Source organism: Euprymna scolopes, chromosome 2 (genome assembly GCF_053919585.1).
Source record: "Euprymna scolopes isolate OS-2025 chromosome 2, ASM5391958v1, whole genome shotgun sequence".
Classification (NCBI taxonomy): Eukaryota; Metazoa; Mollusca; class Cephalopoda; order Sepiida; family Sepiolidae; genus Euprymna; species Euprymna scolopes.
Genome location: NC_136483.1, coordinates 105,717,370 through 105,736,865, shown reverse-complemented (window position 1 = coordinate 105,736,865; position 19,496 = coordinate 105,717,370). Strand labels below are relative to the sequence as shown.

Sequence of the window (19,496 nt, the reverse complement as noted above, 5' to 3'; positions counted from 1 at the left end):
TTCACTCCAAGAGCTTTCTTCTTCTTCCATTCAACACAATTAAGGAATGAACTTTTAATATATAAGAATCTCTATCTTATAACATGAACAATATCTATCTAGTCTCTTACAACATCTATCTCTCTCTGAGACCTTTCAACATCCCTCTCTCTAATAAGACTCTCTAAGACTCATCTTTTAATAAAACTCTCTCAATGAAACCCTATATAACTGTTATGGGGGCGATAGAGAGTAAATATAAATGCGGTAGTGTGAGCTAGTGCAACCCGGAAGCACATATAAGGTAAGTTAGAATCTTCTCTGGAGATGTCCCTACCACATGGAAAGCCATCTTTAATATAGGCACATATTCCATGCCCATGGCGATCTTGGGGGTCAGATTTGGAAGTTAAGTTAGAGTATCCTTTAATTACGAACTCATTTAGGGAAATAGTCTATTCAATGCCAGTTTCGCTTAAAAATAAAAGGTTTGGTTTAGTCTTGTGTAATTGGGCTTCAACCTCTGGAAGGTTAGAACATAGACCCATGATGTTGGAGAAGGAGACATGGTACTGGGGGTCTATGTTGGAAGTTTCAGATCCAGGTTTAATCGTGTATTTTTTATTGAAACTTGTCATGATGGAATTTTGGAGTTTGTGGACTAGGTCATCAGACTTGCTTAGAGCAGGACAGAGAGGGGAAACTAAGAGAGAAAAGTAACAAAGAATTTTTTATTTATTTTTTTTGTAGAACATGATAAGGTAAAGCTGTAACAATTACCCACTAATATGGCATCGAGAGGCCCCACCAGAAGCTACTGCATGGTCCAGAATCCATTCACCAAATGGCAATACAGCAGCTCCAGTACTTTGCACTTACTGATTGGACAACCTCCTTAGTGGTTAATCCAAGGTTCAGGTCCCTGACTATCAGGCGGATAACGTCAGCCCAGATAAAACGCTTACCTCCAGCACCCTTACTAGTGACATGGCTACAAGGATAGATATAGGAACAGAAAATTTCCGCCATCTCTGTCAACTGTTCATGCAAAATACTGCCAACCTAGAATACAACTTTTTCTTCTCCCTTTGTCAGAAAAATCACTCATTAAAAAAAAAAAAAAAAAAAATGAGGAGTGACAAATAAAGAGAAGCGAGAGTAACGGTAGCTGCCAACAACGCTTCCACAAAACATTCTCTACTCTCCTTTTAAAAAAAAAAAAATCTATTAAGTATTGTACTTAATAAGGTCCAACTGGCGTGGTTTTTAAAGGGAAAGTATGGTGATAGATTCACCTCTTACGAATTAACAATGAATACAATTTCCTAATCTGTTCATACAATCAACTTGGTAGATATAATAAACATTTATGATGAGAAAACACTATCATTAAATAAAACAATTAGGAAATAAAAATATAAATTAAGTACTGAAATAGAATGTAGTTATTAATATTTGAAATAAAACATAAAAAGTAAAATACACTTATCTCGAACACGCTTCGTCTCCAGAGTGCAAACTGATTTGATAAGACTTTTAGCTTTAACAATATCAGCGTTCCAAAAGACTTTTTTATTTATTTATGTATTTTTTTAATTAACCGTTAAAACAAAAACGTGATCGCTTTCTGAATTTTTGCTAGTGACGTTTTAAGAAATTGCGATATAAGAGAACAGCGAGGGGAGGGGGAGCCTTCTGAAATTCAACTAGTGCCGTTATAAGTAAATTCAACATAAAATGAAAAAACAAGAATTGAGAGGGGGGGGGTCTGAAAGAAAAATAATATGGTTGAGTATGCTATCCTTAAGATTAACTTGGTAGATATAATAAACATTTATGACGAGCAAACGCTATCATTAAATAAAACAATCAGGAAATAAAAATATAAATTAAGTACTGAAATAGAATGTAGTTATTAATATTTGAAATTAAACATAAAAAGTAAAATACACTTATCTCGAACACGCTTCGTCTCCAGAGTGCAAACTGATTTGATAAGACTTTTAGCTTTAACAATATCAGCGTTCCAAAAGACTTTTTTATTCATTTATTTATTTCTTCAGCTTTCCTCATGATGTCATTCACAAGATCTCATCTCCCCATCCTTCAATATGAAACACATTTAATGCAACTACAGGAAATCACTATAAATATATGAAGTCTGTATTTATTTGCCTCCCCATGAGGGCATAATGAGACAAATCAGTTTTTAATGTGAGAAAAATTAAACTCTCTCTTTTGAATATGATATTTTCATTTCAGTTGTACATTATATGGATTTTTTTTATTTTTGTTTTGAAATTCTCGACAAAAACTGAAAACTTAGATCAATCAAACATGCAGAACTCGTGAGACAACATTAAAAAAATTTTTTTTTAAACTAATGAGTCACTGTTTATCAAGGTTAAAAGCTATTTAAGAATAATGGCTAATGTGATGAATAGATAGACAGTTGAATGATAAGAGAATTGAAAGCAATGAACAAAGTATTTACAAATTAAGAAATAATAAAGATAGATTTTAAGAATATTAAACAATATTGATCTTCATCTTGTTTTAATTTTACATTTTGAAAAAAAAAATATTTAGGCCGTGCTATTCCTGGTTGGGAAATATCTCTCTTGACGATGTGCAAAGGAGAAACTGCCCGGTTTTTGATTCGATCTGATTATGGTTTCCGTGAAATGGGCTGTCCTCCAAGAGTACCTGAAAATGCAACCGGTAAGAAAAATTTAACAAGTTTTTATATTTATTTTTATTAATAACTACAGATTTGGTGCAATTATTGATTCTTTTTTAGAATTCTACCTAATTAAAATAACAACACTAAAGAGAAAGCTTTTATGATGCAATTACCTGTCACGAAACAATGATGTGCGGTTCTAAAACTCATGTAAAATGTTTAAGTAGTTATATTTTTATAAAGAAAATAATTTTTAATCAATTAATGAGAATTTGTCAGCATTATCGCATAGATTTGCAATCATGAATTATTGTTGAGTTGTCTTACTTTCATTCTTGACAATTTTTTTTTTCATAATGATAGGCAAGATAGTTACACAGATACTCATAAAATTTGAATTTCTTAATTAAGAATAAAACTGCTTTATCAATGTATAAGATTTTTGGAATATAACATCTTTGTTCTGTAAGAAGTATACACATCATTAAGATTTTCCTGTAGTTTGGATTTTTAACATTTTTAAAAAATTCCAACAATTATGAAAAATGATTGAGTAGAAAAATAATTGCAAATAAAAATAAAATTTATCGAATTATAGCAATTTATTGTATTTGTTAATGTGGAAAATTTCTCATAATCTAGGAAAGGTAACTGTAGTTTATGATTTTGACAAAATAGTTGTAATCAGTCATTTTAAAATAGAAAATGGTGAACGGCTATATCTATGTTGTTTTTGTAAAAAAAATAGTTGTAGCAGATCTATTTTATCATTTTTGTAATTTTTGGAGTTTTTACTAATTTTGACATGGCATGTAAGTATGTAATAGTTTTTACCTAAAATATATAAAGCATGGATTGTTTTTTTAAAATTAAATTAATTCTACATGCATGTATTGAAGACTGTAGCAATGTGAGAAGTGGTGTGGAAAATGAAAAAAAATAAACAGGTGGAAATCTTGTAGAATAGTGAAATACCGTACATCTATTTTATTTTTCAAAGTTGCATATAACATCACATATAAAATCAGTAAATGGAGACTTACTGTTTTTTGGGACTGTCTTAGATATTTCAGGATCCCTTAGTCAAAAAGAAGAAAAGTGTAAAAAATCAGTGACATAAATTTGTAAGTATGAATTATTGTTAAACACTCATCGTTTTTTTTATACTTTTTTCTTTTTGACGAAGGGATGTTATCCTGAAATATCAAAGATATTAAAAAAGTCAGTAAGTCCCCATTTACTGATTTTATATGTGATATTATATGTGACTTTGAAAAATAAACAGACGTACAGTATTTGACTATTCTACAAGATTTCCACCTATTTGTCTATTTTTGTTCATTTTCCACACCACTTCTCACACCAGTAACCCACATCGGTGTAACCTTCTAATTCACTTATATTTTATTTACCAGCAATGCTTCAAGCAAACTATCTTTCCCTTTTTAAATTAATTCTTTTATAAATATTTTTTTCAGCTTTGTTTGTCATTACACTTCTTAGTATATCTGATCAAGTTAGTGTGGATGACTATTATTTACTGAATGAGGTAAGGCAACGTTTTCCTTTTAATTTTGTATTTATTTAATATTCATGTGTTCCTTTTGGAGTTTCATCTTGTCATTAAATTTGTGCAGAAATATAATGTTATATATTAAAAGAATATGTTTAAGCATAAAAATATAATTGTATATTTGCGGCAAATGAGTAGAGCCAGAGGGCATAGAGTTGATAGAAATTTATCTTTTGAGTTAACTACCCAACCACTTTTCTGATGATCTTAATTCAGGCTAGTTAATATAACATTTTTGGACACCCACATATGCATAACTGTAACAGCCATTCTGGGATTTTATTTCTACACATGTAGTTTTTTTGGTTTTAGAGAGCATTGTTCATATTGTAAATTTGAATCATTAAAAATAATAATAAGCTTTTAGGAAGCTATACAATGCAATTTAAAGAGTTTTTTTTTTCCAATTTCATAGTGAATATAGGGTGAAGTTTTATTTAGACCAAATGAATAAGAAATATTGTTTCATCCTGTATCCACTTCAATACCAAGCAAATTAAAAACAAAAAAGTATTTCACTGTATTTTTATTTGAAGTTCTGATGAAGGAGTAAATCTTAGAAAATTGTAAAACAAATAAAACTAAATTGTGCTGTATGACTTTCTAACAGCTTATCAGTATTTTTAATAATTCAAATTTCCAATATATCTATCTATCTATCTATCTATCTATCTATATATATATATATATATATATATATATATATATATATATATATATATATATATATATATATATATATATATACAGGGGTCTATGGATAAATTTATCTTTAGTTGCTCTTTGACAACTAAATATTTTCGTTTACTAGCCTAAGAGAAAAGTTACTAGCCAAACCCACATGATTTTTAAAATATGACATCTTTGTTCTGTGACGAGTATGTACATCATAAAGATTTTTCTGTATTTTTTTAATAAGTGTAATTCTAAATATACAACAAATTTTATGTTAATACTTGAAGGTATAAACATTCTGATTTCTCAAGTTATTTTTTTCAACAGCCTTCATTAAAAAAAAAAATATTCTTCAATTAAACTTTTATTGTTTAAATAATTTAACTTAATTCGTTTTATTAAAAAAAAAAAGTTGAAAAGATATTTTTCACTTAGTAGTGAGCTTTTGGAAAATTGTCAGTGAAAGAAATACAATCGCCAAAAGATAAGCATTTTATTATTTCTAGTCACCACTTTCAAAAATCGCTCGCAAATGCGACTGTTTCATTTGCAATGTAGAGCCCTGATAGATAGTGGGTGTTGGCATATATTGAAATAAACTCAAACTGGTTGATCGTAAGAATGTAAGAGCTAAAATACAAATTATTTATTTAAAAACTAAACATTATGGATTCCAGAGGTGTACGATGGTTTCATTGACACGGGTAAGCTTTTACCATTTAGAAAAGGCCCTTATAACCCTATCCAAATCATCAATATGTCATGAAACAAAAACAGTGCAAAAAAAAAGTTGTGTTTAAATAATTACAATTAAGGTCCAAACAACCATATAGACAGCCCCCGTAAACACAGTATTTTGCCCAAAAGAGAAAGGTTGAGATAAACCCATCATCATAATCCTCATCGTTTAATGTCCATTTCTATGCTAGCATACGCTGGATTGTTTTGCCTGATGGCTCTTCTCCAGGTATTTCGGTCTTGTGCAAGGCCTGATCATAATCTCAACTTCCTAAGGTCGTCCTTAACTAACTGACTCAATGTCTTACATGGTCTACCTTTTCCTCTTAGGACTTAGAGGGGTAATGGTCTACCCATCCATTCTGGACTTTGAGGAAGGGGTAAAACTCAGGATGATGAAAGTCATTTTTTTCTATTTTTAAACTGTCTTTATTATATAAGGCGCTGATGATTTGAAATCGGTTTTAAGAGCCTTTTCTAAACAGTAAAGGTTTACCTGCGTTGATGAAATCACAGAATTAAGAATCCATTTTAAAATCTAATGAGGGATCATCTCTTCTGTTTCTCACAGAACTGTCTCTCGCTCTACTCTGTTGTTATTTCCGTGGAAAGTGTTTGACTGTGTCCAAATCTCTGATTTCTCTTTGTAAGACAATCATGGCAAGAACTCGTCTTGCTACCACAATGAAGAAAAACTCTCCTTTCTGTCTCAGTGTACCCAGTGTCAAGCGAAATTTCCACAAACAGAGCTTCTTCACAAGAGCTTCCCATCTGTGGAACACTTTGTTGCAGGACTGATTTCCCACATATTACAACTTGGTTATCTTTAAAACCAATGTCAACAGATTCCTATCTAGCCTTGTTCCCACAAATGTTTGGATTTTATTCTGATAATTATTTCATCTTATTTACAATCACCTTTGAAATTTAATAAGGGGTGAGGTGTTCTTTTTCATTCCAACTAATCAAGAGTATTTGAATTTTCACAAAGGACTTTCACCCCATTTTACCTTTTCAAGTAGTATTCTTGGTTCTTATTTAGAATCCATCTAATTTAAAAAAAAAAAAAAAACTACAGAAAAATGTTTATGATGTACATGTTGATCACAGAACAAAAACGCCATGCACCAAAAATCACATTAATCAAGTAGTTTTATTTTTATAAAGAAAATAATTTTTAAACGATTTTAACCAATTAATGTAAAATTGTTAGCATTGCAAGGCTGATCTCACAAGTTTGAATTATTGTGGACTTGTCTGCCCTTGTTTTTTTTTTTTTTTTTTTCAAGATTGTGACATGAGACAGTCCCTTTTTGCTTACTCATAAAATTTTATTTTCTTAGTTAAAACTACTTGATCAATTTTTGGAATATGACATCTTGGTTCCGTGACAAGTACATACATCATAAAGATTTTCTGAATTTTTTTTTTTTTTTTTTTTTTTTTTTTGATTAGCTTGAATTCTAAATAATAACTGCTTCCTTTTACTAAAAAACAAAAAAATAGCTTCTCATCTCATCTCTAAATTATCATCTGTTATATGCATCAGATCTTTTTGTGGAAATCAAACACATTGACTTTCATATAATTAAACTTTTTTTATGCAAACATGGACGTCCTACAGGATACCCCCACCTCCAAAAAATTCCACCCATTAAATCATTAATAAAATTTACAATCTTTTTGGTACAAATAAACTTCAGTCTATGCCTGACTTGTCCACCAAGTTTCAGTCATTAATATTCAACAGTCTTTGTTTTATAGCTGTTTAATGATATAAGTGAAACCTTGGAGATTATCAGTATGAGATCTGATCCTAAACGGCCTCACACCCACTGGACCATAATCTCCCTACTGCACCCTTCCTCAGTTTTTATTTTTTTAATCTCAATAATAATGTCTATCCAAACAATCTCAGACTATTTCAGAATTGAAGAGGGTCATCATGGACAAAGTTAGGATAGTGCCAAGAGAGGCGTGTGTCTGAGTTATTGACAACTTTAGAGGTGACAGTGGTTAAGACTGGTAACTTGGGTGTGCCAAGTTCCAATCCAGTTCATTCCACAGAAATAATTTCATTTAAAATGTTGGCAACCTTCGTGTGTCCCTCTTGTAAATCTTTCTAGAAAGAAATCTAACTAGAAAGGTATTGGGGAAACCAATGCCCACAATAAAATCATCTAACTCATACAAAATGATTGAATTGATAATTTCACACAACAGTGATGAAAAAAAAAAAAAACTGTTGAATATTCATAACTGAAGCTTAGTGCAGAAATCTGGCATAGAGTGAAGTTTATTTGTACCAGATATGGTTGGGTTGCAGAAAGGATTACAAATTTTATTATCGATTCCATTGATTTTTGGCGCATTAACTCTCTACTTAGTTGGCATCACCAATGCAAATTCTTTGTCTCTTTTTCTTTTCTTTTTTTTTTTATCTAATATATAAACGGTTATATGTCTGTCTGTTTGTCTCCGTATTTTCAAACTCTATCTCCTCCAAAACTAAAAGTCACAGAGTGGTGCTAGGGGCATCAAATTATTGGATTTTTTACGGACCATTCTTTTTATGGATCTTTAGCCGGTTAAAATAATTTTTAAGGGGTCAAAAATGGGTCAAAATTGAAAAAAATTATTATACATTTTGTACATTCATCTTAGTTTATTTTTAATTTTTAATGCATGTCATTTTGAATGCTACAGTTTCGGTTTCAATTTTAGCTGATGGCACTCAAATACTTCTTTTTGAAATCACAACTCTGTAATAATCCATATATCTATAAAAGTGAATGTGTCTGTCTGTCTGTGTCTGTGTACAATAACTCTGTCAATTTTAAGTCTACAGATTCGAAATTTGATATACAGGGTACTGAGATTGGATAAAATCTTTGTAATCCGTTTTCGGACAAAAATTTGGCTGTTAAGAGGTCAAAGTTCAACGATTTGACATTTGAGAACTCTACCAAACTCATCCGCCAATTTTGGGTCTAAACACTTGAAATTTTAGATGTAGGTTCCTTGGACATGGATCTAACTTAATAACTTGATTTGAGCCCAAAACAAATGTTAAGGGGTCATAATAGGGGTCAAAATTAAAAATAAATTGACCGCTTTTTTTTTTTTTTTTCCTCAGCATACACCTCCAAACATCCGGGAAACGCCAGGCTGAAATGCTAGTCTATACTAAATTTGGACAAATTAAAATATCAAATTTAAGCATATTTTATGCCTGGGCAAAGACGGGCACCCCTCCCCTGCTAGTATTCTATAAATCCTGTTTGAAACCTTTTTATTATTTCTATCTTGAAGAAATGGTTGCCAGGATTCACGTCTAAACCAATCATTATGAATTTGGAATAGAGCTGCCAAGCGTACGGAATCCAAATGTAGACTATATTTTGCTTAATTTCACATATACTAGTCACCTAACTAAATTGTAGTTGTTAGCTAGGAGCAAAGTGTAGTATCTGTTTTAATGGTACACTTTAGCTGTTCTGTCTTTGGTAAGTGAAGAAGCCTTGTAGAATGCACCAATTTTGTCATGTCCCATAACTTCCTGTTTGAAACCCTTCATTATTTCTATCTCGAAGGAATAGCTGCCAGATTGTGTATTGGCTCCAAACGATAACTGTAATGAAACGGATGCGCAAAATGAATTGGCCAATATCTTCAGTGAAGATAACTATCCTCGTCCAGGATGGGGGGGGGTAACGTTACTGTTTTGTATCTTGTGTCTGTAATAGTGGAAGGACAGTAGTTTTCTTTAAAACAAGTTAAATCAACACAAATTCGGAAATCATTGAATAATAACAACAAAAAAACAAATGAAGTATACCATGTCGCCATCTATGCAAATGAGTCATTTCATTAGCTAATCACTGACAAATTTATGAATTTGATATTCCCTAGAAACTTCTTCCAGCAGTGGAGAAAACCGGTTCAATCCACCAAGACTGAATGCCGCTGTGATAAGTAGTTAAGTGGTGGTGAGTGTAATGTAACAATCTAATCTGGCTCGTTAACAGTGGTATCTTTCCCTGGCCTTTTTTGAATAGGAGCAAAGTGTAGTGTCTATTCTAATACTATGCTTCATTTTTTTATTTCTTCGGTCAGTGAATAGTAAATCCTTCTAAACTGAGGCAATATTTATTTTTGCCTCAGTTGAAAGTGTCTCTTTCGGAGGAGTTGGATTTTCCCCATGTTAAAAACTGACCTTGTGTCCAACTTTGCCCTTGAATAGAAATAGTGGTGTCTTGGGCATTGGATCATGTTAACGATCCGCACTTTTAAACGGCGGTTTCTCATTACTGCCGGCGATCCTCTTTTTGTTTTCTATATGTTTTTTCTGTTTCTCATTTTGTTTCTGAAGAATTAAAGGTCTCTGGTTCTTTCCTGAGTCTTTGTGTAAATCAACCCTCAAAGTGCAGTGACTTGAATGGAAGGCACAGACTTCAGTAACTAAATCTTATCCAGTTGAATCTTCATCAAACTTATCATAAATCTGACAGTCTATTGAGAGAGGTCTGTTATGTTGTGGTATGATGCCATGAGAGAAGCCATTAACAGCAATGGTAACACGACAAGAAGGCAAGAACTGCAACAGCTGACATCAAACTATGCAGTAGTTGTAGTATTATAGTTATATCATTTGAGGTGGTATTACTTTTTATTACCATTTTATTCTTGTTTTGTAATGTTTTGTTTTTATATTCATTTGTCTTTTATTCAGGATGAACGTCAAAAAGTAACTTTTGATCGAATGCACGAGTTAGTTCATTCAGAGAAAATCGTAAGTTTTTTTTTTCTTTTAATTTCGTTTAACATTGGAATTTAACTGAATAAGTTTCAATTTATTAGTTGTATGTTCAAAAGAGGCTCTCCTGTAGTGACTCTCAAAAGAGAATTTGGAAAGCAAATTAGATAAAGGAATTGTATGTTTTATTAAAATGTTAAAAATACAATCATAAGTGTACAGGAATTGGAAATTTTATTAAAGAAAAAAAAAAGGCAGTTACCAGCTGGTGTTTTTTTCTCTTTAATTCATCAGAAATGACTAACATTTTTTTATTCAGTCTCTAATTATTCTATTAAAATAAAAATAAAGTGACTCAATTATGAATCTTGAAGCCATCACTTCATAAAAGATTATCTCTCTTCTTCTAATATGAAGATGATATGCGATCTTGTGATATAGTTTTCAGAGTTTGTTAATGCTTAATAGTAAATTAATTTTATTTTTTATTAAAATTCTACTTGATAATTTTCCGTAATAATACTTTCAACTGATAAGTAAGTATATTCATAAAGTTTCAAATTATTTTATTTTGAACTGTAATATTTCACTTTGTGCATAAATCAAAATAAACACCAAATCTTTTTGGATGTCAGATTATTTGATATCATTATTATTCACCCTGTATCAAAAATAACAGAGCCCGGGGGGGGGGGGATATGCTTCACTCTGTTTGCACTTATATGAAGTCATAAATTTACATCAGTAATGTAATTTTTCATATAGAATTTAGGTTCTTTTTCAAAATTCCCTCTATATTAAAAAACAAAAATAAACAAAAATCTTATGTATGCACCTAAAAACAAAAATATCAAAAAATCATGTAAATTTTGTTCTTATAAAGAAAATCGTTTTTAAGTGATTAATGGGAATTTGTAAGAATTACAACAAAAATCTTGCAGGTTTGAATTATTGTTGAGTTATTTCTCTTGTTTCTTAAGATTTTTGTTTTTTCAAAATGATGGGCAAGGCAGTCCCTCTTTGGTTATTCATAAAATTTGATTTTCTTATTTAAAAATAATCAATTTATGTAATTTTTGGAATATGATATTTTTGTTTGTTTTGTTTTTTAATATAGGAGGAATTCTGGATAAGTACCAGAATTTATTATCATTTCTGATGACCTAAAAAGAAAAAAGATACCTATTGTTGACTTTTTATTTAGAGTAGAGAATTTTTTTACAAGTTCATTTTAGATAGCTGGGGTCATCTGACTTGCTATTTGCATTCCAATGTAAATCTTTCTAATGCTTTTTTTTTTTTTTTAATTTCGATAGGATGATTAGACTGAATAAAAAAAATGTTAGTCTTTTCTGATGACCTAAAGAGAAAAAAACATCAACTGGTGACTTTGCTTTTTTATATTTTCTTTTATTGATTACTTGGAGGGTGGAGGTAGAAATTCAAAAGTAATGCCAGACTTTTTAACCTCAAGTGTTTTAACAGAAGAGAAATGCAAGTGGAAAAAAAAAAAAAAAAAAGGAAAAAATGTAAAAATCTGTATAGAAAGCAGAAAGTAAAGTAAAAAAGAAAGAAAATGTCTCCTAGAAAGGAAAGGGAGAAATTCGACTCAGCAATTTTTTTTCAGTTTTAACAAAAGACATTTATTCTTGGTATTTCCAACAACGCATTGTGTCTTGTTTCAAACAGTTCATTTAGTTTGTCATCTGTCATGTAGTTAAGTCTCTCGCCACCACAAGCCAAACATTCATCTTTACCGGCACACAATTTCTTCTCCGGTCCTCACTGTGTGGTACATTTTTTTTTCTTCTCCGCTGTGACGTTACATCGCACACCGGCATGGTCATCTGCATATGTATCTTGTGCAGCTGCTGCTGCTAACAATGCTAGCGGCTCTGTTACATTTATCTTTGGAATTCCCTCTTTATTCACTGTTTTCCCACTTAGGATACATTTATAGATATGACCTCTAATTCAAAGTAGTCCCTTACATTTCAGTGGTAATGTGTTTTGTTTTGGAGTGAATCAAAAGTTTTTTTTTTAAATCTCTTAACTGGATAATCTGTTCATTCTGCAACCTTTCTATTTGCTACCATGAGCTAAATAATCTCTAATTTTGATGGTTGGAATTGTAAGATATCACATCCCAAATAAATATAATTTCATGACTCGTATGTGTATTGCCAAATGATCATAATGAATTAGAAACATTTTATTTGTCTTTCTATTTTGTTCCTACATCTTTAGTATAAGCTAAAATAGTAATTTTTTTAGTTATTGAATTGAGTAGTCAATGTTCAGCTGTCTAATCAGTTAAAAACTAAAATAGAAGTCTAGAAAGTTAGTTTATAAGCAGACTGAAACATTCCGTGATGTTTATATGGGCAAGTTCATTTTGTGGATTTTGATTGGTGGCTAATTCATGAGTGAATAATCTATTCTATAACTATTGCTTCATTTAAATAAAAAAAATTTTCAGTCAATTGGAGTTCTTTCTGTGCCATTTGGTGTCAATTTGATTCTACATTATTTTCATTATCTTTCAGCTGGGAACACAATTTTTTTCTCAAAACCAATTCAAGAAAGCCTTTAATAAATACAAACAGGTAATTTTTCCGTACTAATACTGTACTGTTTTTTCTTCTTGAAAATAAACATTTAGGCAAAATTATGCTAATTTTAATAAAGTTTTATGAATTTAAAAGCAAAAATTGAATTAAAACATCAGTCGATATTTTCAGTATGTAAAAGAGTATTAACATACTTTTCTATCCACCCACCCACAAAAACAGGGATTATACATTTTTTTTAGGTGATTATATGAGAACACCCAGAAAAACTTGGTAGAAAGAAGAAGAAAGAAATAAAAAAAATAGAATGGGTATCAGTTTCACATATAAATTTAACATAGAATGGTTCTTCATCCATTGTTTTTCTTGGGGGGAGGGGCTATATCTTCAGATTATTACATGTTTTGTTACATTATTTATTTGAAGAGGCAGTCAAACTTAGGATTAGTGGTAGGGATTTTAGAGAGAGAGGCTTACCACTCAAGCCTAGGATTAGCACTAGGATAAGTAATTATTATTTCATTTTACTATCTTTTCACCATATCCCCCCCCCTTCTCAAAATAAAGAAAATGCATAGAATTTATCCTCCATAATAAACATCTTTTTTTTTTAACTGGTCTAAAAAGCTAGAATGACATGAAAGTGGGTGATCATGTTATATTAAATGTCAGGATGGTTTGGTTTCATTTCGATTTTAGCTATTTTCTCATTGGCCATTCAGATCCATGTTTTTATGACGATATGACTATTCTCTAACCTTTGTGTCTATAGCAAATGCACAAACATGACACACACACACACATTAACATGGTGTTATATATAACTCAATGTTCATGCGTGCATGTTATATATTTATGTTTTGTTTTCAGAAAGTTTAGATGAGATAAGTCATCAGTACTGTTGGTTTCAAACCCAATTATTAGGGACCGTTTTAGATACCCATATCAAGTTCTCCTCATCATGGAGGAGTATTGGCTGAAGAGAGCTTGATATAGTTTCTGAAACGGTTCCTAATTATCGGGTTTGAAACTGACAGTACCGATGACTTATCTAAACTTTCTGTAAACAAAACATAAATAATATGCTCTTATTTTTGGATTTTCCTTATATAGAGCACTCTGCTGGATTTCTTTTTCCAAAAAAAATATAACTAATTATATAAATGACAATGTGTGTGGGAGGTCATTTCTCAACCTACATACTCAACGAATTTACTAACTTGAAATTTAGTATATAGAGTATTCAGACATGTGGAAAATTTTTTTAATTGGTTTTCATCCAGAAAAAAGGGCTGCTAATGGGTCGAAAATGAAAAAATGGTAAGTGGGACTCGTTGGATTTTTATCTGTTTGTCAATGTTTCACATTCTTTGTTTAGAATAAGAAGGTTTGAAAACACTTTTTAAAGATTGTGTCAAGCTGGCCTAATGGTTATCATACTTGACAAACTGTCTTTAAGTTCTGGTTTTGATCTTAGCTCAAGTAGTTTTTTTTTACACCTACAAGAATTAAACTGTTTAGAAAAAGCATAATATTTGCATGTACATGTTTCAGTTTCTTTGTACTTCATTTTTTTTTTTAAAGGAATTTAATGTTATGTTTCATATCAGGTAATACCGGGTACATTTCCTAGTGTATATATATATATATATATATATATATATATATATATATATATATATATATATACTAGTTAATGCCGTTGTTTATATGGAATGGATTATAGGCAGACACCATCTTTATTTTTCTGTAATAGATTTTGTAAGCATTCGGGTAAAGTAAATCGCTAATATGAAAAGTCTATTAAATAGCTTGGAAACAAAGATTCAAAGCAAAAGGCAGCAGTGATTAATTGTATAGTAAAGACGTAATAGAAAAATAAATTAATGAAATGTGTAAATGAAACTACAAGTCTTTTTTTTTTTTTTTTTTTTTTTTTCTTTTTTTTTGAGAAATGAAGCTGATGAAGTGAATTTTCTGGTGAATTTTATGTTTTTTAGTAGATTTTTATGATTGAGTGGAATATTCTCCTACCTCCTTTAAGTATGGCTTATTTAGGAGAGTCAACTTGGGCTAAATTGATAAAGAAATCATAAAATCAGCAGAAACGACTGTTATTTTCCATAAACAATTATCAGGTAATCCCAGGAAACATTATCATATAGAGATTTTCTGTGCTGCCTGTGTTTATAGTCCTATGATGTCTGATTAAAGAGGGGGGGAAAAACCTCAAAACTCTATTTTATTTATATAGTAGATAAAAAGTTTATATATAAATATAGTTATTACTATAATAGTTTTTTTTTTTTAATACTTACAGTCACTAGTGTTTCATCCTTTTTGGGAATCATCAGTGCTGGAAATCACGATTACAGTCGGTTGGGAAATTCAAACCTGGGCATGAAGCCATCTCTGACTCCATTAGCAAGGCACAAGCCTCATAGCCAATGTTAACCACAAGAAAGACAGTTGAAATTTAAACAGTTATTATTAAATGTCGAGACGTCCGTCCATAGTGATCTAATGATTATAACATCATGATCTGATGTGTGTATATATATATATATATATATATATAGAGAGAGAGAGAGAGTATGAGTTAAGAAGATAAAGCGTAAAGTTACATAGGAACTTTATTACATTATCAAGTCAATAAGGGTAACAGAAAGAGGAATAAGAAAGAAACCTTTCTGAGCCATGAAATTTCAAAGCTAAGCGCTTCTCGTCAGAAGAAGAGAAAAAGCAGGCATTATACAAAAGTAAACGTAAAAAGACAACACTGACTTTGAAAACATTCAAATTAGAAATGGAAAATTTTTGGAGATTAGAATTGGAAAAAAATATTTTATAGGAAGCTGTATGATGGGGGTAAAAGAGAGAAGGAACAGAAAAGAATTATTTTTTATTTTATTACATTATATATAATTATATATACACACACACACACACATACTTATACTGGATGAACTGTCTGAAGGATGTAATTTTTTTTATGAAATTGTTATATTTATTTGTGAGTTATCAACAAAGCTGTTTATACAATAATCTTTTTTGCTTTTTTGAGGCTGCAAACTTGATGGAAGGTTGCCACCTAAAAAACGATGAAGAGGAACGAGAAAGTCGACGGATTTTGATTTCACTCAGCCTCAACATGACGCTCTGCTGCCTACGTCTTGCTCACTCCTACAATGCGATTACTTACTGCCGCAAGGTGTTAAACATGGACAAAGACAACCCGAAAGCTTTATTCCGAATGGGACAGGTATGGATGCTCCCCCCCACCCCCACCCCAGAAAATGATATGATGACACGTATGTAAGTCAATGACATAGAGACATAGCCTGAACCATTGTGCATCTGAGGTACAACACTAAACTGAAAGCACGGGAAGAAGGTTGAAGGTTACATTGGCTAAAATGTTGTTAGAATAAAAAGCCAAGATGAGAACAGTAGTCTGAATAATTTAAGTTTATCAGTAAAAATGAAAGAAGTGAGGAATGAGCCAAACTTTTGCATTTATTCATAGCGATGTACAGGTGTACCTTTTTGTCAGACTTTTGTATGAAGAAGAGAGTTTGGAAAGTGAATCAAATGCAGTTTAATCTTTTGTGTGGCTTGTAAGCATTCGGTATGTAACGTAACCCGCGTTTTACACGCGTTAACATATAGGGACCCAACACATTGTAGACTCCATCGCAAGGAACATAAGAAAAGGAAGAGGAAAGAAATTCAACTGGATGTTTCAGATTTTAACAAAAGATGTTTATTTCTCCTTTTCCAGCCACGTGTGACTTCTCATCTGGGCTGTGACGTCACCCATATCTCTGTAACATGATCCTTGAATACTGTTCTCTTCTCTGATGTGATCATCGGTCTGCACACACATTCTTCTTTTTATAATCTTTTTCAGCAGACGTTTAGGAAATTGACCGCCACCTTTAAATTCTAAACTTTTTTTTTCTTTTTTCACGTTAATCTCATTGATTACAAACTAAACATTCAGATTAAAAAAAAAATTCTGGAAAAAAAAAAAAAATTATGGCTTTTATCACCTGGGGATCAGTTTTCAATTATAATGTTCTGCTAAATTGAACACATACTTTGTGACCATCACAGAGAAAAATCTTGTGACTCTCTTACACGACCAGTGTTTATTTACGTCTAAAAAAGATGGGGGTAGGAAGGGAACTTTCTTGAACCCCCTTCTACCCTCTCTATTTCTCATCTGTCTTATCTATTTCATCGGTGTCAGCTCGCTTGAAAGAATCCTTACAGGAAAATGCCCACTCAAAGAATAGACCTTTTGCAAAATTTTACAGAAAATAATGGGTTACAGTATGCACAGGCAAAACATCTTGTTACAAGCAACCAGTTGTGTTCTTGTGGACATGCTATGTCTATTCATCTTTCCAAAATTACAAGATCTGTCATAAATGCTGTAAATGCAAGAGGAAAGTATCAATAAGAAGTGGGACAATTCTTTAAATTATTTGTGTATTATTTGTTTTAAATTATTTCTTGCCTTTGGTAGCAATTATTTGTTGTGAATTTTTAAAAATTTGTCTGCCCCAACATGTCAGAAAAAATTTATTTTTTGATTGTTGAATTCTTTAACTTATTTGTTTTTTTGGGGTTTTTTTTTTAAATAAATTATTTCTTGCCTTTCATAAGAATTATTTGTTGTGAATTTAAAAAAAACTACTTGTCTGCCCCAAATATAAATGTCCTGAAAACCTGTAAAAGTTGTCATCGAGTTGGAAAGAAAGTAAAAATTTACCCTAACTCCCATTTTTCTTTTCTTTTTTTTTTTTTTTTTTTTTCGACAGGAATAAACTCCAGTTGCATAAAAGTCGCAATATTTTTCTCTGTGATGGTCACAAAGTGTGTGTTCAATTTATTAGAACGTTATGATTGAAAACTGATCTCCAATGATAAAAGTTATTAAAAAATTTTCTTTTGGAAAATGTTTTTTATTAATCTGAAATTTAAGTTTGTAATCGATGAGATGTTTTTTAGTTTTTTTTCCCCAAAAATAATCTTTTTCCTTCTTTCTTGCTGAGACGCCATCTTGCACTCGGCTCGGTCATTTGCATGCAGCTGCCATATTTGCGTCTGCGCTCTGTTACAGGTACATAAGAAGTGCATTAGAATTACTGGTAGGTTGACAGAGGATAACTAGTTTATGTGCAAGAAATATAAGACAATAGAAATGAATGAACTCAGGTGTGAACAAAAGTATATTTGGATGGTGAAAATATTGAGGTTGTTGGAGTTTTATTATCTTGTTTGTAAAAGAGTGAAAACTGAAAAGAAAGCCAGAGATATAAAAAGCAGACTTACTGACAGGAAAACAAGAAAGAAATATGGCAACGGATAGAGCATCAAAAATATACATGACCGCCACAGAAGAGATCATATGTGATATGCAAATGTAGCAAAATAGAAAGTGTATAAAAAGACGAGTGACAAGGATTTTAGTGAGTGGAATTTTTGTGCTGACGACTGAAAGAAGTGTTTTTTGTTTTTGTTGTTGTTGAGAAATAGAAAAGACCTCATTGGTGATACCATTAGAGCAGAGGGTGAAACAGGTGTTAGTGTAATTGCAAGAATTAGAAGTGGATGGAGTAAGTAGTACCAATCAGCAAAGCATTACCACTGTTGACCGAGTGAAGCGTCTATCAAGTATATGTATGCAGTGTTATGATTTGTGAAAGTGAAACCTGACCAGTGAGGGTTGAGGATAGGTGTTGCATGAAGAGAAATGATGAGAATGATATGATGTATATGTGATGTGCATATTAAGGACATGTTTAGTTTTGATGACCTCAAATAAAGATTAAATCTGGAAAGTATAGTGTGATGTGTGCAAAAGAGTAGAATGTGTTGTAAAAAAGAAAATGGATGAGAATTCTTGGGTTAGATGTAGAACAGTTCATGTAGTAAGTTCAGTTTGTAGAGGAACGCTCAGAAAAACATGGTAGGAAGTGGTAGAAATGGACTTGAGAGAAAGAGGGATAAATAAAGACCTGGCTAGAGATAGGTTAGTTTGGAAATTAATTTCTTAAAGCTGTTCAACAGATGCCAGCTTGTAAAATAGATGTTAAATCCAAGATGATGATGATGAATAACAACAACAACAACTTGGATCTAAGATAATTGTTGCATGTTTTCATTTCTTTCTCCCAGGCATATCATCAACTGAAACAATTTGACCAAGCCAAGAAATATTTGTATAAAGCGAAAAAGATGTTACCACGTGATTCCTGCATCGAGAAAGAATTAAAACAAGTTGAAGAGTAAGTATTGTGATTTTCTGATTTCTGCTTCTGTTGTGCAACTAAAAGTAATCAATTCATGATCTATGAAATAATACGCTAAGGCGATTTAATATTCATACATACGTTATCCAGAATGTCTAATTCACCCTTGTCTCTTTCTTGGTGCATTTTTCCAGTAGCCATTTGTGGATGTGAAACATGGATTCTAAAAAAAAAAAAAAAAAAAAAGCAGACATCAAAAGGA

General features: G+C 31.4%; 1 protein-coding gene across 2 annotated transcripts in view; it reads left to right on the top strand.

Annotated features, from left to right (window-relative positions):
• The window catches only part of LOC145294003 (inactive peptidyl-prolyl cis-trans isomerase FKBP6-like), a 58,393-nt gene that overhangs the window by 25,039 nt on the left and 13,858 nt on the right, over positions 1-19,496 (top strand). For both annotated transcript variants that reach the window (XM_080140957.1, XM_080140945.1), the window contains exons 5-10: positions 2,569-2,700; positions 4,141-4,211; positions 10,381-10,440; positions 12,951-13,010; positions 16,039-16,236; positions 19,161-19,270. In XM_080140957.1, the coding sequence (XP_079997083.1) occupies positions 2,569-2,700; positions 4,141-4,211; positions 10,381-10,440; positions 12,951-13,010; positions 16,039-16,236; positions 19,161-19,270 (631 nt within the window). The remainder of the gene's footprint in view (positions 1-2,568; positions 2,701-4,140; positions 4,212-10,380; positions 10,441-12,950; positions 13,011-16,038; positions 16,237-19,160; positions 19,271-19,496) is intronic.